This window comes from Halichoerus grypus, chromosome 13, assembly GCF_964656455.1.
Source record: "Halichoerus grypus chromosome 13, mHalGry1.hap1.1, whole genome shotgun sequence".
Taxonomy (NCBI): Eukaryota; Metazoa; Chordata; class Mammalia; order Carnivora; family Phocidae; genus Halichoerus; species Halichoerus grypus.
The window spans coordinates 89,598,006-89,624,302 of NC_135724.1; the positions used below are offsets into that span (position 1 = coordinate 89,598,006).

General features: G+C 46.2%; 1 protein-coding gene across 1 annotated transcript in view; it reads left to right on the forward strand.

The window, feature by feature from the left end:
• The first annotated feature begins 459 nt into the window (after nucleotides 1-459).
• The window catches only part of ATP6V0A2 (ATPase H+ transporting V0 subunit a2), a 40,688-nt gene continuing 14,850 nt past the window's right edge, over nucleotides 460-26,297 (forward strand). The window contains exons 1-10 of the mRNA XM_036080740.2: nucleotides 460-785; nucleotides 5,473-5,551; nucleotides 7,404-7,501; nucleotides 8,923-9,060; nucleotides 9,771-9,859; nucleotides 11,500-11,626; nucleotides 18,463-18,545; nucleotides 20,270-20,363; nucleotides 21,078-21,290; nucleotides 25,907-26,057. Of these exons, the coding sequence (XP_035936633.2) occupies nucleotides 669-785; nucleotides 5,473-5,551; nucleotides 7,404-7,501; nucleotides 8,923-9,060; nucleotides 9,771-9,859; nucleotides 11,500-11,626; nucleotides 18,463-18,545; nucleotides 20,270-20,363; nucleotides 21,078-21,290; nucleotides 25,907-26,057 (1,189 nt within the window). The 5' untranslated portion in view covers nucleotides 460-668. The remainder of the gene's footprint in view (nucleotides 786-5,472; nucleotides 5,552-7,403; nucleotides 7,502-8,922; nucleotides 9,061-9,770; nucleotides 9,860-11,499; nucleotides 11,627-18,462; nucleotides 18,546-20,269; nucleotides 20,364-21,077; nucleotides 21,291-25,906; nucleotides 26,058-26,297) is intronic.

The following is a 26,297-nucleotide window of genomic DNA, read 5'->3' on the forward strand; positions in this document are numbered from 1 at the left end:
CGCAAACACGCGCTGCGGTGTGCCTCCGTCGGTGCGCAATGTCCTGACAGGCAGATCTACGAGACGAGGCCGTTCGAGGTTGCCCGGAGCTGGGGACTGACGGCGCTGAGCGAGTGGAATCCTTTTCGGGTTGACGGAAATATTCTAAAAGTGGATCGTGATGATGGTTGCACAACCACTCTGTAACTTTGCTAAAAATCACAGAATTGTATACCCTAAACGGGTGAACTTTGTGAAACAAACTCAATAAAATTCATTTTCAAAACGTCTGAAGAGCTGAGCGAGCGTCAGTCTTCCGCGGGAGCCTCAGCCATCGGCCGCCGGGTTTGTGCGGGTTGGCCCCGCCGGCGCCGCCGCCGCTGCCGGCCGCAACTCCGGGCGCCCATTGGTCGGCCGGCGAGGGGGGGCGGGCACACCCGGGGGGCGGAACCGGAACCGGCTGTAGCGGGGGGCGGGGCCTCGCGCGCGCGGTGGCGGCGGCGGCTGGAGCGGGGCCGCGGTGGCAGGACCGGGGGCGGCCGCTGCAGCCCGGAGCCCCATGGTGCGCGGCGGCGGCCAGGCCGCAGGAGGAGCCCGAGGCCCCGGCCGCCCCGGCTGACCGCGCGGACCCGAGCGGCCCGGAGCCGCCGCCGCCCGTCCGGCCTCGCCGGGGCGCGGGCTGGCCCGCCATGGGGTCCCTGTTCCGGAGCGAGACCATGTGCCTGGCGCAGCTGTTCCTGCAGTCCGGCACTGCCTACGAGTGCCTCAGCGCCCTGGGCGAGAAGGGCCTGGTCCAGTTCCGAGACGTGAGTGTCGTCCGGGAGACGCGGGCCGCACCTGCCCGCCCAGCGCGGCATCCCGCCTTTCGCTCGGGCCTCCCTTCCGCGGGCTCCTGGGCAGGGGCGCGCCGCTGTCCCCACTTCGCAGGCGGGGAAGCCGGGGCCCGGCTTACTGGCCAGAGCTTCCGCAGAGCGGGGCCCGAGCCCCGGGTCGCCGGGCGTCTGGTCGGCGGCGGCTTTGGCCGGGTTAGTTAGGAACGCTCTGTGTAGTCTTCATCAACTTAGGGGAGTGCCATCAGATGCTTCGGAGCGCCGACTCCGTGCCAGGCACTGGGCTAACCGGGGGGAGAACGAATCTGATGAGGCCTTTTGGAGACCTTTTGGAACTAGTGGGGGTGGCGGGGACAAATATCAAGCAAGTAAATACGTAAACATAATGTTTGCTGTGAGGGTAATGAAACGGGGATGATGGGATGGTGACTCGAGTCGGGATGGTCAAGGAAGGCCCCTCTGAGGAGGTGACGTTTGAGCCAAGATGAGGCCTGAATGGGAAGGAGCTGGCGCTGGAAGATCTGGGGGGACAGGGTCCCGGATGGAGGGAACAGAAGGAGCCCAGAACCTGAATTGGGAATGAACTCGGTGTGAGCGCCTTGAGGGGAAGGGGTTTTCCGTGGTTTTGTTCACTGATGTGTGATGTGCATACCACTGCCTACTAAGGGATGGGAACTGTCTTCTCAACAAGTAATGATAAACACTTGTTTATGTATCTGTTTACTTTTTTATTATTTGTTTACACCATGGACTGTCAACCTCCAGGGCTCGGGGCCTCTCCTGACTTGTTCACTCCTGATTCCCCAAGACTTAGCATAGTCCCTGGCATTTGTGGGCATTGGTAGGCATTTGCTGGATGAAGGAGCATGCCTTTATTGAGTGCTTGCTCTGTTCCAGATAGTGTTTTTCATGCTGGTGTCTCAGTGGTAAGCCAGGTGGACAAGGTCCTTGTGTTCTTGCTGCCTACAGCCTGGGAGGCGACAGATGAACAGGCTCTGTGAACTGGAATTGTGAAGTGCTGTGAAGGGAAAGAACAAAGTGTGGAAGGGGAGGAGTAAGCAGGATCTAATACTGAGTGATGGAACTGAAGGTCACTTCAGGGGAACATTTTATTTCCTCCTGGGCCCCAACTTTGATCTCCTGGTTGTTTCCCTTCATCTCTCTGAGGGGCCCTTAATTTCAAAAGAGAACACCCCTACTCAAGATCTGATATCGGTGACCCTTGGGTCGACTCCAAAGGGATTGCAAGGTTAGGGAGAAGCTCCTGAGTGACAGCCGAGGCTGCAGGGAAGGCCGGGCTCTCTTCCTGTTTCCTGGAGTCACTTGGGCTTCAGCTCCTGTTCCCACTTACCTGGTAGGTGCTGTGATCAGCTGTGGGGAGCACCCGAAAGATTCAGGAAACAGGAGGGAAATAGGCTCCCTTATTTGTCACTGGTAGATTTGTTCCGTCCTGGTAGTACTCAAGCAGAGGGACTTAACAAGCTTAAACCGTGGAGGTTTGAACAAAGGCCTTAATCACCACAAAGATTCGCGTTTCACTGAGTGCCATACCTGAGGTAGTGGACTGTACTTGGGATCCTTCAAGACTGAAAACCAGTGAAAGAAAAAGTGCAGATAAAGATCTCAGCTCTGCGTGTGTGTGTGTGTGTGTGTGGGGGGAGGTTGACACTCCAGTAGCATGGGTGCTAGTGCAGAAAGCCCCGTAGCATCTGACACTTTTTTCTGCTCTTTAATGGAGTTCCTCACTGAGTTTGCATTCACTGGCTGGGCTTACTAACATTAGTCTTTTCCGGCTCGCATAGGCTGGGTGATTTTTCCCTTTTAGTACGCCTCCTGAGGGAAAGCAGGCAGGCCCAGGGTTTCTGTAGTGACAGCCAAGTAGAGACAAGGGCCAGTTCATCTCGCTGTTGCGATGGTCTAAGAACAATTTCACCGTTAGCCCCGCAGCGGCTGGAGTGGGAAGATGGCTGGTGTGGGTGTCAGTAAAAACCAGCACCACGTAGCCTCTGCTGGCTTTTCTAGGTTCAAGGTTAGTCTTAAAATGAGTCTACAGTAGAATGCAGTGTGGTCCCCCAGTATCTGCGGGTATGCGTTCCAAGACCCCCAGCGGGTGCCCGAAACCCCGGAGAGTACTGAACCCTGTAGGTATTATGGTTTTCCTGTACGTGCATACCTGTGGTAGAGTGTAATGTACAAGTTGGGCACAGTAAGAGATGAACAACAGAACAGCTATAACGATCTACTCTAATAAAAATTATGTAAATGTGTTTGGGAGGGTATATGTGAGTTACTTGTCTCTCAATGTATCGTATTGTCCTGTGCTCACCCTTCTTCTCTCGATGATGTGGGATGAAGTGAGGTGCATGATGTAGGTGCTGTTTGACCTGGTGACGTGCCAGAAGGGGGGTTGTCTGCTTCCTGACCTCGGTGGACCGCAGGTGCCTGAAACTGGGGACAAGGGGCACTACTGTGATATCCTATTATCAGCCTAGAAATAGGGTGACATAGCCTCCCGAAAAAGAAAGCAGAAACAAAACTTTGTAAAAGAAACCACACAACAGAAAAAAGCAGCTCATATCTGTGAGGCGATGATGGGGGCATCGCTCAAACCCAAGTATGTTTGTATCGCGGCCGCAGAAACGGGCCTCTTCGTGAAGCCCCTGCCGTGTGGAGAACCCTAATGTCCATGGAGCGCTCAGCAGTGTTGAATGTTGAAGGACAGACCCCGAAACGGGGCACTGGGGTGGTTCATAGACCACTTGTGGTGCATCGCTTCCTTTTTGTTCTTGGTTCTGTGGATCGGGCCTGAGTCATCGTGAGCTTGAAAGGGGTTACTTGAGATTAGTTTGATCCCAGAAATGAATGCGAATGTGACAAACAGAAGTGAAATCTGAATTTTTGTCTTCTTTCTGGTTAATCCTTTTAAAAACATTTGAAAAACTGAACAAGAACTGAGCCCTTGGGGTGACGCTTCTCCGGCTGTGCAGTTTCATGCCAAGTTCTCGTCTAATTGTGGTTTCTGAGAGGGCTCAGTAAGAGTGATGGGCTGGAGGAAGGATAACATTCTTGCCTTAAATGCCTTTCAACATGAGTGATGAATCTTTTTTTGTTATAAAATAATATATGTCCATTCTGGGGAAATTGGAAAACATAAGAATAAGATAAAAACTTCCACGATTCCATTACCTAGAAATAAACGGTCTAACTTCTTGGTTAATATTGGTCTAACATTATTTTCCTAATAATGTTTTAAAATGTACATATATGTGTATTCTCATATAATTGGAACCACACTGAAAGTATCTTTAATTTTTTCCAGACACAAATCATAACTAATTTCCTCATTTTATTAAATGTTCTTTTACGATGTTTTTTATTGTTTTAAGCTTTGTATTAGAAGTTAAGTAGAGAGAGGAGTATATGGGAACAGTGACTCCCGTGTACCCATAATATAAATTCATGGCCCCTGGTTCCAGCCTTCCACTTCCAGACAAAATCTGTCCCTCCCCTCTCTCTGAGATCATGATTTGAAGCAAATCCCAGATGTATAATTTCTTTCATAAATATTTCAACAAGTATCTCTAAAAAGTAAGGATGCTTAAAAATCATAACCACAATATCATTATCATACCTAAAATTTTTAATGATAACTTCTTTTTTTTTTAAAGATTTTGTTTATTTATGTGACAGAGAGAGATAGAGATAGTGAGAAAGAGAGCACAAGCAGGGGGAGCTGCAGGAGAGGGAGGGGAGAAGCAGGCTCCCCGCTGAGCAGAGAGCCCGATGTGAGACTTGATCCCAGGACCCCGGGATCATGACCTGAGCCGAAGGCAGCTGCTTAACCGACTGAGCCACCCAGGCACCCTAATGATAACTTCTTAATGTAATCCAATACCTTAGTCATTTAAAACATAATTATTACTAAGGGCATAATAATCAGTTATATGGCTGAACCATAATTTTTATACAACTTTATTGATCTGAATCATAAAATGCACCCATTTCAAGTGTACAGTTCATTGATTTTGAGAAAATTTACTGCGTTATGCATCCATCACCACAGTCCAGTGTTAGAACATCATTAGTAAGATCCCTTGTGCGTACACTTCATCCCCATACCTGCCTTCAGCCCCAGGCAATCACTACTCTACTTTCTGCCTCTAGATACACCTTTTCTGGGCATTCCATGGACATGGAATCACACAGTATGTGGCCTTTTGTGTCTTCTTGAAGGACACACTTGCGTTGTGTTTCTGAGAGTCATCCATGGTGTTTAGTGTGTCAGGGATTTGTACTTTATTGCTGGGTAGTGTTCCGTGGTTTGGATGGAGACTATGTGTTCTTAAACCAGTTTTCTACTGTTAATCACTTTTTCCTCTATCCCTGAGGTTGATGTTCTTCTGGGTAGGTTTTTGTCCGTATCTGCTTTTTTCCTTAGGTTTATTTTCTTCACGGGATATTTCTGGGCCAAAGGATATTTTTCAGGCCTTTTTGATAACAGTTGCCAAGTCGCTTTCCAGAAAAGTTTTGTCGGTTTTTACTCCCATCCAGTAGTGTGTGAGGATGTGCTTTTCCCTAAACCCTTGCCAATATTTTATTTTTAAAATCACATTTACATTTAAATTTTAGAAATTTCAAAGCAAATTTTTCATCCTTTTCTCAGCTCAACCAGAATGTAAGTTCCTTCCAAAGAAAATTTGTTGGTGAGGTGAAGAGGTGTGAAGAACTAGAACGAATATTAGGTAAGTTTTATTTTGTTTTGTTATTTTTGGGGGGATAAGTTCAGGTTAGTAACAGATTTTTATATAAGTAAACCTTGTTCACTTTAGAAAAATTAGAAAAGGAAAAAAAGAACTCACCATTCCTTATTTTTTACTATTCATCTATAAAAGTAAGGATTCTACATAACGATCAGTTTATTTTGTTGTCAGCTCTGGTTCTCACTCTGGTACTTCCTGCAGCATCTTTTCATGTCAATAAACAGATGGACCCAGCATCCTTTTTAATGGCTGTTTAGTATTTCATGAAATTAATATGCTATAATTTATTTAGCCAATCCTTTGCCATTTATCATAACTTAAAAACATTATATACATGTTAACGTATTACTTAAAATTATCTCAAAGAACAAGGAAGGTAGGAAATGGCAGATAGATTGGCTTTGTTCACGAAGGTGTTAAATCAGTGTTCTCTTGCTTGTTTATCATCAAAACTCAGTAGCTAAAGGCTTCTTGCTTTATCTGTAAAATCTTTAACATCTTTAGCCTGAGATAGTCGGAATTATCAGTTCAAACCTGGAAGTTCTGAGCAAAATAGGGGGGAGGGGGGTTGATCTCAGACAACTGACTGAAGTAGAAAACTTTGTAGGATGAACCGAAAAACATGGGGATGAGAGAGCCCAGGAGGGGCCAGAATATGACATTTGGAATGATTTCTAATAGCTAATATTTATTGTGGATTTTACATTTTTTAGTTGGAGATTTTTAAGACAAGAAAACCCTTTTAATCATCTATTCCTTTGCATATTGTTTGAGGTCCTAGTTACTTGTGTGGATCATGTGCGATAGAGTGACATCCTATTCCTGTCTGTAACATAGTGAGTCATTGGACAGGTCGTGTATTAGGAGTGAGGTTTTTAGATGCAGTGACAACACTTTAGACACACACAGGATTTCCTGTGGCTTAAACTGTTTCAGAAAGCATACAGACTTAAAAAAAAAAAAGGATCTCCCAAGTAAATGAGGTTTAATTGGTGAAACGATTTGTGTCCCATTTCCAGAAACCTCTTTAACCCCCTGCTTCCTTTGCTATCCTGTTGCTAAGACTTCCTCACTTTTCTTTGTCTTTCTTTCTTAATAAAATAACTAGTAACACTTCTCCAAAATGTTATATCTAGTAATGACTTTACTATTCATTGTGAGTTTCATCCTAAGGACAAGGATGCTTCATGGCATTGAAAATATAAACTAAAGAAATTCAGTTAATTTTGCCTGGCTCATTACCAGTTTTATGAATCTGGTTTGGGACGTGAGATCAGGTTGTTGCAAGTCAGAGCAGCCTGACTGACTGGGAACGCTCAGGAGAGCCTGGCTCCCTGCCCTGTATCTCTCGGGGCTCCGTTGGCTGATAGAGGTTGTGCTTTTCTTGATGGATACTTCTTTCCTCCTAAGGGCATCCGCAGGGAAGTCACGCTGCCCTCTCTGGTGGAGATGGTCTGTCATTGGATTATTCCTGCACTTGCAGGTGTGTCCTTAACCTGCTTCATCTATGGGTGCAGAAACAGCTGTGACTCCAAAGTTCTTGAACTAGAGTTTCAGAAATAGAGAAAACTTGGGGAATTTCAGAAAGTGTTTATCAGGTTGTTGTTTATTTGGTCATTGCATGCTGATCTCTCTAGGTGCGGTTTACTTTGCAGATCTTTGGAAACGAGGTTGCAAAAGGCTTTTTCTAAGTCAATTGGAACAAGCAGGACTTCGGTGCATTCAGACATTAATTTTTTAGGTGACCCAGGAATGGTTGGGATGGAAAATGTTCTGACAGAAATGTCTTAGAGTGAGTTTTTGCATCTAATTTGTTTACCTTTTATTCCCACAGCGTATTTGGTGCAGGAAATTAATAGAGCTGACATTCCCCTTCCTGAGGGAGAGACCAGTCCTCCTGCACCACCTCTTAAACAAGTCCTAGAAATGCAGGTAACTTGTTTCTGATGAAGCTGTCACTGGGCTCAGATGCTGCTTGTTTACTTACTTTATGTTGTCTAGGGCTTGTCAAGTTTTCTTCTCAAAACTGTGCAATGAAAATTGAAGAACAATGCTATGGTTAGCCTTCAGTAATAGATTATCTGTGATGTAAGATGCATGCTCCCTTTCCAGGTGGTTGGTGAACCGGGGCTAAGAAAATCAGGTTGAGAAATCTGGTGTAATGTTTCTGAGTGTTCTTTCTGGGCTTATCCATGCCTTGGCATGCCTCTCCTGGTGCAAGTAAGGGAGGCTGCAGGCCAATGCCCTTTAGCATTCTCCCAAACTCACTGGCCTCCCCTCTGATCCTTAGAAGCTAGTGGGAAGGTGATAGGGTATTCCAGGTGGGCAGCTAACACAATTCCTTGTCCCCAAGTTCAGCGTCTTGGGTGTTGGGGATACAGCGTTCCCCCTGCAAGAACCCTGGCTTGTCTTGTTCGTTAGCACCCCTGTGAGTTATCCACTGAGGTTTGGGTCCAATCCTCGGATAGCTCATCGCACTGGGAAATGGACCAGAGCTCCCAAACACTGAAACAATCAGCATTGTGTAGCCAGCACTATTCTGCAGCTGGTCGCTCTGTGTGTTTATCTGGAAGGAAGTCACTTAACATTTATTGTGTGAGTGGACTTGAGAGAGAGTTGTGCCATCGGATGAGTAGAACACAGTCATCTGGTTTGGCCTGTTTGGGTTGGTTGTGATGTAAGGACGACTTCAGTGATTACTGAGTGTTTATAGTTTTTATAAGGTGGAGCACAAATAGAATGTCAAGGGACTTGTTTGCATACAAGTGTTCACGGAGTGAGTGATGTGTTTTACACATCTCTGTTGCTGCTGTTTGAATACTTAAGTATTGTTAAAGACGCTTGCTGTGTAACTGCTTATTAAAGAAGACTCGTCCTCAAGGATTCTTCAGCCCAATTAATTGTGTAAGTGCTACTGTAAGCAGACTCTTAAGCTGGAGGCTTGGGGTGTATATGCTTAGCAAAGATTACCTGAATTATTTCCTATGTTGCAAATAAAAGGATATGTAGCCTTGAAAGAGGAAGACTCTCTGATGTGTGACAGTGGAGAAGCGGATGAAGGGAAGCCCAGAGCAGTGGTGGCAGTGGAGATGAGGCTAGGGCAGCCCAGGATGCCTCGATTCATCATCTGGGATGCCTCCGTCCTGCACAGTGTGAGCTGCGTAGGAGTTCCCTGAATCGATAGGAAACAATACATGATGGACCTTGAAAATCTCTGCATGCTTCCATAGCCCTTCAGATTGTCAGATTCTGGCTTGTGAAGCCCTCCCTGGGCTTTAATGTACTATAAAAAATTTTTGAGAACCATACTTAGAATGGACCTGTCCTCTTAAGTAACTGCCCTTTGGCTTTAGGAGCAGCTGCAGAAGCTGGAGGTTGAGCTGAGAGAAGTCACCAAGAACAAGGAGAAGCTGAGGAAAAACTTGCTGGAACTGATTGAGTACACTCACATGCTCAGAGTGACAAAAACCTTCGTGAAACGGAACGTGGAGGTACTGACTGACCGCACACGCGAGGAAACACATTTCTTTTGTTAAAAATCTAGCTCCCATAAGGTTTCCGGTTTGGTTATCAGTTATCAAAAAGGTACATTTTGATTTTAGCTTTATTTTTCAGTCAGATTACATGACATTAAACAAAGCATTGAGCCTTTCCCTGTGTTGGTTGGTTTCAGCAATAACAGTACTTTCTATTTGTAAAATGCTTTAGTTTGTAGTTGAAAAATACCTTTTTATGATCATGAGGAAAGAAATGGGAAAGTGGAGTTTGAACTCCAAAATTTAGTTTGTTTGTTTTTTCCACCAAATTGCTAAGAGTAAAGGAATTCACAAGAGGTCTCTAGTTTATGAGTAGAGTCTCTAATAGCTCGCCCTCCACCGGGTATGGAGGGGAGAAGTCCATCCCGTGGAGCTGGTACACTTGGTGGTGGCGTCTGACTGCGCGCTCTGTCTCGGAGTGAGGCAGGGACATAAATGATAACACCCTACCTCAGTAACCCGACTGCAAGTAACTTATAAATAAGGGGCGGGGAAGCGATCTTTTTTATTTACCAGAGCTGTGTTCCACATCTGAGTGATCTTGGGGCGTCAGCACCCGGGTCTGGCACCCAGTTAGGATGCTCCGTAAACTTGCTCGGAAACGTGACTCGGGAAATAAAGTGTCACTTGTAATGAGACACACTTGGTTTCGTATTTCTTTGTAGTTTGAACCCACTTATGAAGAATTCCCTCCCTTAGAGAATGATTCCTTGTTGGACTACAGCTGTATGCAGAGGCTGGGAGCAAAACTGGGGTAGGTGACAACCACCGGGGGCTGAGCGTCACACTGTCCCTGTCGTCACTGGAGGGATGAATGCTCCCATTTGAAAGCCCGTGATGGAATGAAAGAAAGTGAATATCTGTTTGAGAAAACACTGTACTCCTGTATTTGCTGAGTGGAGTTATTCAGCTGTATTGACTTGTTAGCTAAATACCATGGGAATTTCTCCTTGTGGTATAATGAGCTGGAAAGAAGGAACATTTATGCCATTCAGTGTTATTCCAATAAGCCTAAAATAATTGCTCAGTGAAGTGTCAAGTCCTGTTTTGTTTGGTGGAAACATAGGGGCTAAATTGAGTTGGTTAATTCATTAATTGTATTTTAAGGATCTTTTTCTGCTATTAATCCTTTCTGTTTCCTTGAACCAATGGTAACTTGTTTCCTCATGTGATTTGTGATTTCTTTTTATTATGAACATCTGTTCCTCTGTTCCTTGTCTGTAGGAATCCAATGATAATGTAGTTTGAGGATGTATTCCTTCAGAGAGAATTTGTTTTTACATTTGTCAGATACCGGGGGAGCATTGTACCAACCTGGAATCATTTTACATTAATTTCTCAGCTTGGATTTTTTGTTCTTCTTTTTTTACTATGCAAGTAATGTGAATTTAAGCCACAAACCTGAGTGAATTCTAGCCTGTGATTATAAATTCTCAAGGCAGGGGTACCTGGGTGGCTCAGTTGGTTAAGTGTCTGCCTTTGACTCAGGTCATGATCTCAGGGTCCTGAGATTGAGGCCCGAGTCGGGCTCCATGTTCAGCGGGGAGTCTGCTTCTCCCTCTCCCTCTGCCCCTCACTCCGCTATTGCTCTCTCCTTCTCCCTCTCTCCCTTTCTCTCTCAAATAAATAAAAAATCTTTAAAAAATAAATAAATAAATTATCAAGGAAGACTTTTCCTCTTCTTTTTAGAACCAAAACTGAAATAAGTAAGTTTATTTGAGGGCTCCTTTGTAAGATTTTTTCTAGTCCCCCCATTCACTAAGGGTTTAGCTCTTTGGGGGTGAGGGGGTGGGAGTCCCAACCTTAGGGGGGGATTAGGAGAGATGATTCAGTGTCATCTTTTCAGCCCATGCAGACCTGGTGCCTGTCTCCTGCCTCCCATGTTGACCTTGACGCTCAAGGCTTTAAGATACTGGGTCAGTGGAATATATCAAGGTAGCTATGAGATCCTGGTTTATTTTTCGATTCCAAGAATTTCTCTTAATTATAGGCTCACCTATACATTTGAAAGGATGTTTCAAAAATAAAATTTTAAAAAAGATTTATTTATCTCATAGAGAGAGTGGGAGAGCATGTGGGTGTGTGAGGAGGGGGAGGGGCAGAAGGAGAGAGAACCTTCAAGCAGACTCCCCACTGAGTGTGGGGCCTGACACGGGGCTCGATCCCACAACTCCGAGATCACTACCTGAGCCAAAATCAAGAGTCGGATGCTCAACCAACAGAGCCACCCAGACGCCTCCCAAAATTTTTTATCCAGCATTTTAGATATTTTGCAGTTGGAGGGCTTTCAGGGTACTGTCACCATTTTGCCAGAAATGATTCATTTCTCCTTTTAATGCAATCAGATAATTCATTGCTTTCAATTGACTGCAGCTTGTCTTTATTGTCTCATAGATTTGTATCTGGCTTAATTAACCAAGGAAAAGTTGAAGCATTTGAGAAAATGCTGTGGAGGGTCTGCAAAGGGTACACCATTGTGACCTATGCAGAGCTGGATGAGCCCCTCGAGGACCCTGAAACAGTGAGTCAATGTCACGATCACCTTTTAACAATGACAGACTGACAGCGGAGTTGGAGGCTCGGTGCGCGGGGAGCCACTTGAGAGTGAGTTGTTCACCTGAGGCCTTACCATCCTCGAGCACATGTGGGTGTGGCTCTTAAAGTCAAGGGCTCTCTCTTGGATTGCAGCCCGGAAATGAAGGTAGACACGGTGCTACCCTCCGGGCCTCATACCCCATCCAGGTTTCACCGGTCATCCGCTACCACCTTTTATAGTGAAGGTCTAGTTTAGAATCACAGTTTGGATCTAATTGTCACATCTCTTTGGTCTCCTTCATTCTGGGACAATTTCTCAGTCTTTCCTTGACTTTCCTGACCTTGACATTTGAAAATTCTTACAGATCAGTTGTTTTGGTAGAATGTCTCTGCATTTGGGTTTGTCTGATCTTTTCTCATGATGAGATTCAGGTCATGGATCTTTGGCAGAAGTGATGCTATGTTCCCCACACTGCATCCTGTCGAGCGCATGATTCAGTTCGTCCTGTTGCTGGTAACGTTTACTTTGATCACTTGGTCGAGGTGGTGATGCTTAGGCTTCTCCAGTGTGAAGTCATCTTTTTCCTTTGTAATTAATATGTGTTTTGGGGGAAACGCTTTGAAACTGTAACTATGTCATTCCTCATCAGATTTCCTTCTTCCTTCCTTTCAAAAGTGTGAGCGGCGGGGGTAGAGGTGGGGAGGGGCCGAGGGGGAGGGAGAGAATCTTCAAGCAGACTCTGCTCTTAGTGCAGGACTCAGTCCCAAGACCCTGAGATTGTGACCTGAGCCAAAATCAAGAGTCAGCTGCGCAGCCTACTGAGCCCCCCCAGGTACCCCCCATCAGATTTTCAGTTCACTATTTCCTATTTGAGTCAGTGAGTTATACTCTGTTACTATAATTATTTTGATATTCAGATGCTCTAGGTTTGGCCCATTGGAGTCCATACAGGTTGGCTTTTCTGTCCTTTCACATGCTGCCATCATTTTTCGTGCACTTCCTTGCTTGCACAACAAGATGTCCAGATTCATGTAATTTCCCTCACCCAGCTCTGGCATCAGCCACTTCTCTAGGTGCCTGGTTCTGTTTAGTGGAGAATGGTATTTAGAAGCCAAGGAACGGACTCTGGGGGTGCCCGTTGTTCATGGAGGTGTCGCTGTTCCCTGGCTCTGTCACTGGACAGCTCTGGGACACACACACACACACACACACACAACCTTATTTCTGTACCTATGCATATATATTGAAAACTGGGGGTTCATGTCCAATTCCAAGCTAGTACCATAGAAGTCAGTGTCGGTTTCTCCATTTCTGTTTCTGTAACTTTTTTCTTTGATGATGAGAAACTCGGCTCTTGTTGTTAACGTTTTTACTATTTTTCATCCGCTTGCATGTAACCAGTCTCCCGTCTCTGCCGCCCCCTCTTCTTCCTGTGTGGAGTCCCAAGTTCCCCATTTGGGGTGGGCCCCTGCTGTGGATGTCCTCCTCACCCCACCCGGGCTGCTCCCCTGCAGGGATGCTCTCCTCATCTTGCTTGAGCTCTGACTTTGCCCAGGGCCACCGTTGGTCTTCCCCTCCTGGGTTCATCCCTGCATGTATTCTTTTTTTTTTTTTTTTTAAAGATTTTATTTATTTGTTTGACAGAGAGAGACACAGCGAGAGAGGGAACACAAGCAGGGGGAGTGGGAGAGGGAGAAGCAGGCTTCCTGCTGAGCAGGGAGCCCGACGCGGGGCTCGATCCCAGGACCCTGGGATCATGACCTGAGCTGAAGGCAGACGCTTAACGACTGAGCCACCCAGGCGCCCCCCTGCATGTATTCTTAAGGCTTTAGGACTGAATTATTCAGGAAGGGAAGCTGAGGGGCAGGAGAGAGAAAGCCATAATCACCTTTTTAAATCTGTTTTTTTTTTTTTAGACTTTACCATAAAAATAACTATATTGCTCTAAATGAGGATGAACTGATCTATTAAAGGTAGAAAAGGAACTTAGGCTTCTTACTTTTGAGGAAAGGGCTTGTGTTTTTTTTTTTTTTTTTTCTAAATTTGCCTCAGGAATTTTGGCTGCAAGGCGAATATATGTCCCATAGTTTTGACACATAAAGAGGAGTTTGGCTGTGAAATGGACTTTCATAAGATTTAGCCTGCATGAGCCACACAAGTTTAATCTAGTGAAAATCTAATCAGTCAAGCTGTTCATTAACCATACACTTGTAATATTTTCTACTCTTTCGTGGCTCCTGTAACTGCCAGGAGCCATCTGTTAATTGTCCTTTACTGTGAACTTTATGACTGCTGTCTATAAAGCTGAAGATAGAAACTGTCCTGCGGTAGCATTTACCTGTTCCTCCGAGCTTCTTCTTTATTGAGAAAACCTGTCAGTCATTCTTATGCAGAGCATTTGCTCAAGTGAAAAACTTCTGTATATTTCTAAGCTCTTTTGTGCTGAGTTCCTACCAAATATGTGAAAGGGCATTGAATGTCTGTGAAGAAATACAGAGAAGTGGACTAGAGAGAAGTATTATCCTGAAAATACAGCTTCCCCATAGTTACAAAGGAAATGTATGCTTGTGGCAGAAAATTGGGAACAATATCAAAAACATGAATGAGAAAATCAACCCCTGTGATCCCGTTTAGGGAGGGCCACTGTTGACATTTCAGCATGTGTTCTTCTAGTGCTTGTTCTGGAGAAGATACAGGTATTGGATTTGGCACCTGGTACTCAGGTTCTAGGATTTGTTTATCGTGTCAGGTTTAGTGCCTTTTGGGTTTGACCATCTGGTCCCTTAGCGTTATTACAGCCTCCAGAGCGTATTTCTAGCTATCTCCTTGTCGGTGTCGTTTCTAGGTGCTGACCACTCTGTGTCGAAGCTAGACTCAGGCGATCTCACTTGGTTTTATGATTTGTATTTTATGTTGTGTGCTGTCCCTGTTCCATCTTACGCCTGAGGTGTTTGTGTTCCTTGGCCCAGTACTATTTTTAAAATTGTTATGGAGGGGCGCCTGGGTGGCTCAGTCTTCTGGGAGAAGCGTCTGCCTTCGGCTCAGGTCATGATCCCGGCGTCCTGGGATCAAGCCCCACATCGGGCTCCCTGCTCGGCGGGAAGCCTGCTTCTCCCTCTCCCACTCCCCCTGCTTATGTTCCCTCTCTTGCTGTGTCTCTCTCTGCCAAATAAATAAATAAAATCTTTAAAAAAATGAATAAATAAAATAAAATTGTTATGGAATCTTCGAGGTCAGGTTTGCTGTAAATGCCATTTCTTTTTTCCCCCCAGTTTAGTTTCTTCAATAACTTATTTTGAATTTCAGTTTATAGAAAAGTTGCCAGAAGAGAACAGAGACCTGTGTCCCTTCACCCAGATTTCCCAGTCGTTTCCACGTTCCCACATTGGCTCCATCAGCCATGTGCTCTCTCTGTGACTCTGTCCCCATTTTCACTGTGCTCTGTGCACGCCTGGTGAGAGGAAGCTGTAGACGTGGCCCCATCACCCCTGAGTTACTCCAGTGTGTGCCCCCAGGCAAGGACGCTCTTACACAAGCACCAAGGGGCCTCCCAACCATGAGAAACCAGCGCGGGTGCAGCACTTTTGTCCGATCCAAACATGCCGTTCTCGTCTCCCGGCGGTTCTCCTTCCTTCCTTCCCGGTCCAGCTCCCTCCCTGGGCCTGTAGTAGCATCGGGAGCAGGCCTCCCATCCCGTGGGCCGACCCCCTCCCTCTGGGCAGTTTGATGTTTCTTCACGACCAGACTCGGGCCATGTGTTCTCGGCAGGACACCTTAGAAGTGTCTCTCTGGCCACCTCAGCACCTCCTACCAGGTGACACGTGATGTCCATCTGTCACGTTGGTGTCTGCTGGGTTTCTCCACCTTCATGTCACCATGTTGCCCTTTGTGACGGATTAGTAATTTCCAAGTTGTGCTGGTGTCCCATGCCTCCCCAACCTGCCCACCAGGCTTAGTGTCCATGGATGACTCTCCTGAATCCATCACCTTGGTCGTGGTTGCCATGTGGTCCTCATTCCTTCTATACTTACTAGTGATTGCTCGGCAGGCGGGCTTCCCCCTCTCGCTTCCGTGGACTCGTGGATTTCCATTGTATTTAATGACTTGTAATCTGTTACGGTCCTTATTTATTTCAATGCCCAAATTGTCCCTGATTTGGCTGCTGAGGGTCCCTTCGTGCATGTCCCTGTGTCCTTTGGCCTGTTGTCAGCGTCCACCGAGTAGTCCCTTTCTTGCTGGCACCGGAAGATGCGCCAGCTTCATCCTGTGCTCTCCCTACCTCAGCCTGGAATCGGCCATTTCTCCAAGGACCGCTGGTGCCTTTTAGCGGAGGACAGTGTTTACAAAGATCTGGGTGCTCGAGTGCTCATCAGGTCGCGGAGTGTCGCTGCCCCTGGGCCGTCTGAGCGGTCAGAGCGTGTGTGTGCACACGCGCGTGTGCACGCACACACGCACGCGGCTGTGCCCACTTCTGTGGCTACCTGTGCTTAGCGATTCTAAAACCACGTGCTCAAACTGTAGCTTAAAATTCCGATCGGTTCTTTCTAGACTGAACCTTTTTCATGTGTTTGTAGTTTCTTTTCTGACAGTGAGAAATCTGGCTCCCGTTATCCTCAATGTGTTTCATGAATTGCGCAGTTAGTTTATTTATTTATTCAACATAACCCATCTCCCAAACACATAGGCCATCTCCTCCTCCCCCCACCATCCTGTCTTCTTGCCGTGGGGACCCACCTGCCTGTGCTTCCCTGAGGATCCCTGACCTATTCCCCATCTTTTGCGGCCCAGGGCTCAGTTCTTGGGCCGCTTCTCTCCTCTCTCTGCCCTTAGGGATCCTATATAATTTCACAGCTTTAGATACTACCTCCCAAATGTTTATCTCTAGCTTGGATCTCTCCCCACAAAAACAGACTTTTCTATTTAACTGGCTACTCCAGGTCTTCTTCTAAATCCCGGGAAGATGGGGCGCCTGGGTGGCTCAGATGGTTAAGCGTCTGCCTTCGGCTCAGGTCATGATCCCAGGGTCTGGGGTCGAGCCCTGCATCGGGCTCCCTGCTTGGCGGGGAGCCTGCTTCTCCCTCACCCTCCTACTGTTCCCCCAGCTTGTGCTCTCTTGCTCTCTTTGTCAAATAAATAAATAAATAAAATCTTAAAAAAAAAAAAAAAATCCCTGGAAGACATTTGCACCTGATGCCTAAAGCTGGACTCTTGGTCTTTCCTTCCAAACCTGCCCTGCCAGGCTTGCCCATTTCGGTAAGTGGCAGCTCCATCCTTCCGACTGCAAGGCCCCAAACCTTGGGGGTCCTCCTGACTCTTCTCTTTTTCCTCAGACCTCATGTTTAATCCTGTAGCAGGGTGATTGGCTTTTAAATAGGAAGAGACTCTGGTCTCTCTTGTCACCCTCACTGCCACTACCCTGCTCCAGGACATGAGCATCCACACCTCAAGTACCTCCCTTCTGCAGGAGCCCCTGTCTTCAGTTCCCGCCCCGGCCGCTGTCCTATTGTGTTCTCTCCTCCCAGCATCTAGAACGATTCCTGTAAGACTTCAGTCAGATCATGTCACTTCCCCACTTAAAACCCGCCAGTGGCTTCCCGTCTCACTTGGCAAAACGCCCAGAGCCTTTTAGTGTCACTTCTTGTGGCCTCATCGCATGTCTGACCTGTGTTACTACTCTGCCCTCTCCACACCCCTTCAGCGTGCTGGCCTTCTTGCTGTCCCTGAACCTGCTTCTCCGTGAGCTCTTCTGTGCCTTGGGAGGCCTTCCCACGGTGGCCACACGGCTCCCTCCCCTCCCTCACCCCTTTAAGCTCTGATGTCCCCTTCTCAGGGAGGCCTTCTCTGGTCACCCTATTTAAAATCACAGCCCCCAGCCCCCTGCCCTCCTTCACCTCCTCCAGCTCTGTTTCCTTTGGAGCACTTATCACTTCTCTCCATGTGGTGGACCGTGTGTTTTCTTTGCGTCTCTTGCTGCCAACTTGGATACATCCCCACCCCTCCCAAGTCAGGGATTTTTGTCTCTTTTGTTCAGTTCCATATTCCTAGCACCTAGAACAGAGCCTGGCAAATAGGCCAAAAACCTGCTCAGTTTTATTTGTAGAATTATTTCTCAGTATTTATGGTAGTTCTGTAAGGTCTCCATGAACACTTGAATTAATGACACTGAACCACTGTACCAGGGGAAATACAGGGTTAGGTTTCTGGGAGCCTCTGCTCACATTTTTGTCCACCGATCAATAATAACCTTTTTTTATGTGTGTTTCTTATTCAGTATGTATTATGGATTCATTAACACGGAACTCTGCCAACAGCTCTATGACTCATGTCTGAAGGAAGCTTATCCGACACATGTATTTTCTGTGTAAGGCACATCACTGCCTTCTCGGGCCCAGGAAGCTAGCTAGCACTTCAGCATTACGCCCGAGGACCATTTTAGATAGTGAAACCACCAACAAAGAGCGCAAAAGTGTGAAAAACATGTTTAAACCACGACAAGGCCCCTTTTTTACCGTATGATGTGGAACCAGAAGGCAGAGAGCCGCCCCGTGTGACCTCAGCTGGAATAGGCACATCCGGGGGCTGAGACTTTGGGCTGCTCTGTGTGTCTGTAAATGACCCCACACCACTGCCAGGACTGATGTTAGGGTGAAGAACACGTTGTGGCCGGGGTGGGCGAGGCGCAGTTGCGGAGTCTGCGGGGCCTGAGGGCGGCTGCACCTGTTGCGGGGGTGAAGGGGCTGACTTGTGACAGAGTTTGGGATGCCAGAGTTCTCAAGAGTTCCGGACACAGGAGTAACAATGATCCCGATTTATTCTTCTAGGGAGAAGTCATAAAATGGTATGTGTTTTTAATATCCTTTTGGGGAGAGCAGATTGGCCACAAGGTTAAGAAGATATGTGATTGGTAAGAACAAGAAACATTTCATCTATTTGCTTATATTCAGTGGCCTCTAGTTTTCCCTAAATATTTGTCTGTGTTTGAGGGGAAATGCAGTGGGTGCAAAGATTGCTGTGTCTGGTTTTATGTCTTCGCCGTAGAACCATGTTTTTAAACATTTAGTCATCTCTCTTGCCAGTGTTCTACTTAAGACGTTTTAGAAGTAGAGACCATTTTTTTTTTTTTTAAAGATTTATTTATTTATTTATTGAGAGAGATAGTGATAGAGAGCATGAGAGGGGGAGAGTCAGAGGGAGAAGCAGACTTCCCGCCGAGCAGGGAGCCCGATGCGGGACTCGATCCCGGGACTCCAGGATCATGACCTGAGCCGAAGGCAGTCGCTTAAACAACTGAGCCACCCAGGGGCCCCGAAGTAGAGACCATTTTTAATAACATTCTTAGGTTTTATTTCCTCCCTGGGAATCAGGGCTTAAGAATAATTGGAGAAGGAATCGAATTTTAATATTTTGTGCCTCTGTGTTGCACTGAGCTCCATGGAGGCCCGTCTCTCATCACGGAGCATCTGGTTCATCTTTGGCCGAACAACAGTCAGCAGGTTTCTTTGTGCACCGTGGCCTGGATTCAGGGCCTGGACCCAGAGTCTGGCTCCAGCCACGCGCTGGGCGAGCTTGGCGAGCCACCACGGCCAGGCTCCCTCCCTCAGTGGGCTTCAGGCCTGAGGCGACACAGACGAGGAGCCCCCAAGCCAGCGGCAGCCACCAGCGCAGCCGAGGAGTGTCGCTGTGAGAATCTCACTGTGATGTAGTCTCGTCAACAGTGGAAAAATAAGCAGAAGCCAAACAAAAATGTCAAAAGAACGCCCTTTGTTTTTAGATGGCCTTGTTTCTTGTGGGGGCTTGGGTGGGGCTCGGGTATTTCCTTTGGAAAGTGTTTCCCAGAGGCTGATTCTCAGTCACTGGTGGTATGGACAGCAATTTCAGGTATTATGTGGATGAACCTGCTGTTATTTTCATAAATATGTATTTGTTTTAATGTACAGTAGGAGAAGTATAACCAGCATGCAAACCTGTGATTTCATAGATACTGTTGTTTGGGATAGGGCTAGAGTGAGTAATTTTAATAGTCAGAACTTAAAATGTTAAGTATGGCGTAAAAATGTCAAGGGCGATGGGAGTTGCAGGAGGGGAGGTGCAGCTTCCGCTCCCGGTGTGTTGGGGTGCCTGTTGGGGTGCCGTGCAGCCCCCACGAGATGGGCCCTGGGAGGGGAGGGAGAGGTTTACTGCACCGCATGTCAAAGGCAGTTGCTAGGAAACCAGAGCTTTTTTTTTCCCCTCCTCCCTTTATTTTCTCTTTCTTTTAAAGGTAATTACTGTTGTGTGTTCTTTGCTTTTGTGTTTCAAACTTGTTTAATGATTCCCAGCCCAAGGATGGTGGTGAATTTTAGAAAGTAGGAATTGGGAGCGAGCTCCGGGGATGGGAGGGCAGGAATGGAACATGGAACCAAGAGAGTTTGCTAAATTTGTTGAATCCCGTAGACAGAATTTGTTGAGTGTCTCGTGCGAGGCCTCACTGTGGGCCCGTGCGGGTCTGCACCTTCTTCTCCCAGAGGGCTGCTTTTATTCCATTTTGGAGGGAGATGTGCCCGCGTGGTACACTGAATTTAGTTCTGGTGTTTGGTATAGCCTCGTCTGGTCCCACTGGACGTGCGACTGTTGAATTCTGTCTTCTAGTTACCACTGCCATGTTTACCCCTACCCAAACACTGCTGAGGAACGGAAGGAGATTCAGGAGGGACTAAATACCCGGATTCAAGATCTTTACACTGTGAGTAAACGGGAAACGGTTGCCTCCTTATCTGAGGTGTGTAAAACATTTTACAAATCCATTTACTTTCTAATTTTTTAATGTGGAAAATTTGGTTGTGGACAAATCAAGATGTTTCAGGCGTGTCATTTACGTTGCTCCTCTTCATGCAAGTTTTATTTTAGCAGGCTGTTAGAAATCTAGGTGCTATTGATGGGACTTTAGAGAAGATTCTCTGGTCATCACAGGAGACAAGCAGTCTGTTTAAAGTGGTGGCTATTTTGCTTTCACTACTTTAATTAATGTTTCTGCTTCTATCAGTGAGAGCTCTTGGTGGCAAGAAGTAGACTCCGACCCACTTAAGCAAAAGGGGTTTCAGGCCATGTGTGATGGGGTGGAGTTGGTGGCTCTCAGGGTTGACAGGGAGCTGAGCTGAGGCTGGGAATGGCAAGAGAGGGGAGCTCCGAGGGCCCAGCCAGGTCACTGTGCTGCCACCCAGATGGTGCCGTCTAACCAGTTCCTGTCCCCTTGGGGTGGTGTCCTGGAGGGGCAGCTCCCCAGAGGGAACCTCAGATCGGCGGAGCTTGGGCTTCCGCCCACTTCCCGGTGGTACTGGGGGTCAGGAAGAGAAGGAACAGACCGCTCTCGTGTCTGCCCCCCGGAGGGGCAGGTGCCGGACGGACAGATACTGAGAAGTGCCCGCAGTGTTGGCAGCCTGAGTTTGTTCCCACCCAGGTGCTTCACAAAACCGAGGATTATTTAAGGCAAGTGCTGTGTAAAGCTGCCGAATCCGTCTACAGCCACGTCATCCAGGTGAAGAAGATGAAAGCCATTTACCACATGCTGAACATGTGCAGCTTCGACGTGACCAACAAGTGCCTCATCGCTGAAGTCTGGTGTCCCGAGGCCGACCTGCATGACCTGCGCCGGGCGCTCCAGGAGGGGTCGGTAAGGCGGCCGTGGCCCGGTCGGGACCAGACGGAAGGACTGGGGCTGCTCTGGGGAAGCCGGAGGAAGAAAGTGGGAATGTCCTCGAGCGGTGAGAGGGCGCTGAGCTGGCTGTTCTCTTGAACCAGAGTTCTGGGGAGTCGGCCATCCCAGCTGTGCGCAGGCGCGTGCATTTTTCATGTGTTCTTTGAGTAGGGAATAGAGTCTCGTGGTTAAAAGTAAAACTTTAGATATGTAAAGTAAAAGACACAGTGGCGGAGTGGCTTCCTCCTACCCTGTTGCCTCAAAGATAACTGTTGCTTCCTGTTAGGTCTTTGAGTTTCTTAGTCGTAGATAAGCACGTATGAATAGATATTTTTCTTCACGAAGGGTTACATGCTATTCATTCATACTGTTCTTTTCGCTTAATAAAACTTCCCTACTTTTTATAACTATTTAATGTTCCACTGTGTGGATGTACCATGGCTTGTCGCACTGGTTCCCTGCTTGTTTAGGTGGTCTGTGGTGATGCGACCACCGCAGTGACTGCCACCTGATCCGTATGCAGGAGAGAGTCCCAGATACGGAGTTGCCGGATCAGTTTGATAGATAGTACCAGCTGCTGCACGTCTCTCTTTTTTTTAAAGATTTTATTTATTTATTTGACAGAGAGAGACACAGCGAGAGAGGAACACAAGCAGGGGGAGTGGGAGAGGGAGAAGCAGGCTTCCCGCCGAGCAGGGAGCCCGATGCGGGGCTTGATCCCAGGACCCTGGGATCATGACCTGAGCCGAAGACAGACACTTAACGACTGAGCCACCCAGGTGCCCCTGCACTTCTCTTATTTTGAGAGAGGTTGAAAATCTTTTCTGTTTAGGAGCCATTTGAATTTTCCTTTTTTTGTGAGTTCTGTGTTCCTATGCTTTGCCCATTTTCTGCTGAGTTATTAGTCTTTTACTAGTTTCTATTGGCTCTTTGTCTATGATATGAACAAAAATACTTTCCCCAATTCATCACTCATCTTTTGATATTTCTGTTGGCTTGTTTTGGTCATGCAGAAGTTTTTTGTGAGATATAGTTGAACTTATCAATTTGCTCTTACAGCAAATTGAACTTTGCTGTAACTTTGAAGAATGTGCTTTTTCCTGCTCCAAGGCTTTGGGGTCAGTCTCCCACGTCCCTATGAGGGCTTTTTTCTACATCAAAACTCAATTCTTCAATGGAAATAACAGGTTTACATATTTCAAGTGACAGTTAAAGAAACAAATTTTCTTTTTTTTAATTAAATTAATTTTTTAAAGTAATCTCCATACCCAGTATGGGACTTGAATTCACGACTCTGGGATCGAGAGTCGCCTGCTCTGCTGACTGAGCCAGCCAGGCGCCCCAGGAAACAAGTTTTCATATGGGTTTTCTTTTTGTTGTTGTAAGTCACCTTGTTTCCTTATGTAATTCTTCGATGGCATAAATAGACTTTTAGTTTTCTTGGAAGAGGGCTGGCTTTCGTAGGCATAACCAGCCAATTACAACATTTCCTAGTGTTGCTGACAACCAGCTAAGTGCCCTGCATCACGAGGACCTGTGGGTTGGCTGATGTCTAGATACTTTTTAGCTGCCAATGAGATGGAGTTTGATGGGGACACACAGCAGTGCTGGGGTGCAGAGCTCCTGGCCAGTAGCACCCTGCTTCAGGTGGGGCACTTGGAGCTTCTGGCCTGCAGACTGCCAGATTAATGCCGGCAACTCCTGTTCTGGCTGTTGGAAGCGTGTTCTCCAAGAGTCCTCCGCGGGGCCCACGGGAACAGCACTCCCTGAGTTCTCAAGTGTTGATAATAGTATGTCTCCAGCCTTTATTACTGGAAGTTTGGTTTTTGGAAATAAAATCCTTGGCTCATGTTTTTGAAATTTTTGTTTTTGTTTTCTGTGGGTGTCTTAACATGTGAGTCCATCTTGTTCTGGCACGGTGTTGCTGACAACAAGGCTGATAATTGAATTTTCCTTATAAGCCTTGTACTTTTTTTTTTTCTTTGCCTATGTGCTTAAGAGTTTTTTTTTCCTTTAGAGACCAATAATTTTATTAGAATATGTCTTGATATGGCCATTCTGGGTTGGTATTCTCAGATATACAGTGTGTTCTTTTAATATGTAGTTTTATTATTTATTTATTTTTAAAGATTTGATTTATTCATCTGAGATACAGAGAGAGAGAGAGCAAGCATGAGCAGGGGGAGAGGCAAAAGGAGAGGGAGAAGCAGGCTCCCTGCTGAGTCAGGAGCCCGATGTGGGGCTCAATCCCAGGACCCTGGGATCATGACCTGAACCGAAGGCAGATGTTCAACCATCTGAGCCACCCAGGTGCCCCTATAGTTTTATTTTTAATTAAAAAAATTTTTAAGTTCAATTAGTTAAAATATAATGTATTATTAGTTTCAGAGATAGAGATCAGTGATTCTTTTTTTTTTTTTTTAAGATTTTATTTATTTATTTGACAGAGAGACAGCGAGAGCAGGAACACAAGCAGGGGGAGTGGGAGAGGGAGAAGCAGGCTTCCTGCTGAGCAGGGAGCCCGATGTGGGGCTCGGTCCCAGGACCCTGGGATCATGACCCGAGCCAAAGTCAGACGCTTAACGACTGAGCCACCCAGGCGCCCCTCAGTGATTCTTTTAATATATAGTTTTAAAAAAAGTTTCAGAAGAGTTCTTCTGAATTATGCTTTTTAGTATTTGTTCTGTTCTCTTGCCCTGGTTTCCACCTTCAGGACCTGCTGTTATGTTTCAGTTGAACCTTCTTTGCTTTTCTTCAGTGTTTGTCACTTTTTCTTGAGTCCTTTTTATCTTTCTTCTTTTTGATTTTTTAAAAACTTCCATTCTTTCGCCTATTTCTCTTATGGCTTTTATTACTAGGAAAGTTTTTCACCTTGGAAGTTCCTTCTAGTTTTGTCATGTTGCAGAATATTTTTTCGTTTATTTCTAATTCCTTTCTGAGTTCTATTACCTCATTTCTAACTCTTTCTAATTCTGCTTTCTGGTGCTTTTTCATATTATGTATTATTTTCCTAATTTTTTTTTGCTCATTTTGAAATAAGTAAGTTAAATTTTTGTCTGTTTTGTGGACATGTCCTTCTGGCATGCTTTCATTGTCCACAAGGATGTTGTCCTGCTCAGTCTTCTTTTTTACTATAATTTTATATAAGTTTTGACCTCCATCCTTCTTTTGATCACTTTAAAATGTAATTAGTTTTCTGAAAACATGTTTAAATACTCAAGGAAATTCTGTATTAGACATAATATATATTCATATGTATGAACGTATTTTTAAGATACTAAAAGTAACCATACATTACATATAATGTAAGTACATCATCTATTTATATCTTAGTTTTACAGAACATGTTTAAGATACTCAAGGGACTTTTAAAAGGGGGCAGATTCAGGATCACTTTCCTAACTTCACAGAATTTTTTTCTTTAATACTTTTGATCAGGGATCAAAAATGTGTTAGCCTCTGGACCTAAGGCTTCCTCTCTTCCTCTTTTACCTGGACCTTCTCTTTCCTTATCTCTTTTGTTCCTGCCCTGCTCAGTTTCTGTTTTGTTCCCGGGTCTCTCATCAGTGGAGGGCCCCCGTGGTGGGAGGGCGCCCTGGCTGGTCTGTTCCGCAAATTCGGGGGGGGGCTGGACTGCTGTTACCCCGCAGACCTCACTTCCCGTGGGCCCCTTGCACTCACCCACTCCGGGACTGGACAGAACCCTTCCCATTTCCAGCTGCTTTCCTTGAATTGGCCTGCTGTGCTTTCCAGGGAATGCTTTTGACTCTTTTGGGATGTTTCTTCCTCAAACCACATTGCTTCCCTCGCTTCCTCTGGTCAAGAGGCTCTTACCGCGCAGGTGTTGTCGTGTTGAGTGGTTTGTCCCCAACCATTTGCATTTTGTGGTTTGTGCGGACACGGATTTGAGAGAAATGTTGTCTGTGGGGTTTTGGTTTTGCTCTCCGGTTGCCCTGTCTGCTCTTGAGGGGATTTGGGGAGGTTCAAAACTACACCTCCATTTGGGATTTTCCCAGAATCCCCTTACCTGCAAGTATCCTAAGAAATAGATTTTGACTGGAAAATCAAATTTTTGGTAATAACCTGTTTTACTTTATTTATTTAAAAAAGTTTTCCCTCCCATTATAAATACATATCTGAAGATTTGTAAACACAGGAAAAAGCTATATATACAACTTTGTTGTACTAATGCTGACATTTTGACTTATTCTCGTCTATTTTTTGGTTTTATTAGCTAATATTGTAGTTGTCTCCAGATTGCTCTTGAACATTTTTACGAGATAAAAGGTTAAATTTCAGTTTTATGTTAGGATTCTGAGACTGCCTTATATACATATCCATGTCATTCCCAGCCTTGCTGTCCACTTTCCTGCCCTCACAGCCAGGCTACCACTTCTTTCTGCAAGACCGCACCCCCGAGTGCTGCCCCCCAAGACTTCCCTGACTCCTGCGGCCACTCCGGTTGCCCTCGAACCCCCGGGTGGTGGTTCGCACGTCCCCACGGGCCATGCAGAGCCTCGCCATAGCAGGGAGCCAGTGTTGGTTGAATGAACTCCTGGATAGTAATTTTTTTTCTTTCTTTTATGTGAAAGAGAGAGAGCGGTGCTACGATCCCCTCATTTATGAACACAATCCCAACAAAAGAAACACCCCCAACTCTAATCCGCACCAACAAGTTCACCGAGGGGTTTCAGAACATTGTGGACGCCTACGGAGTTGGGAGCTACAGAGAAGTGAACCCAGGTCGGAAGTCTGAGTTTGTAAATCCTCCTGTTTTGTCTGATTGCAGCTGCTTCTCCCTGCAAGGATGTAGTAGACGTTTGGGAAAGTAGGCTCACAGCTCTTTTGTGTCATCTTGCTTAGTGTAAAGCGCTCATTTTAACCTGTCCGTTCTCTTTCGGGAGTTCTGGAGAAGGTTGAGTGTTTGGATTAACTAGAATTTTCTGCCTCTGGTGAATCAAGTCTCTTTTGCTCTCCCTGCAG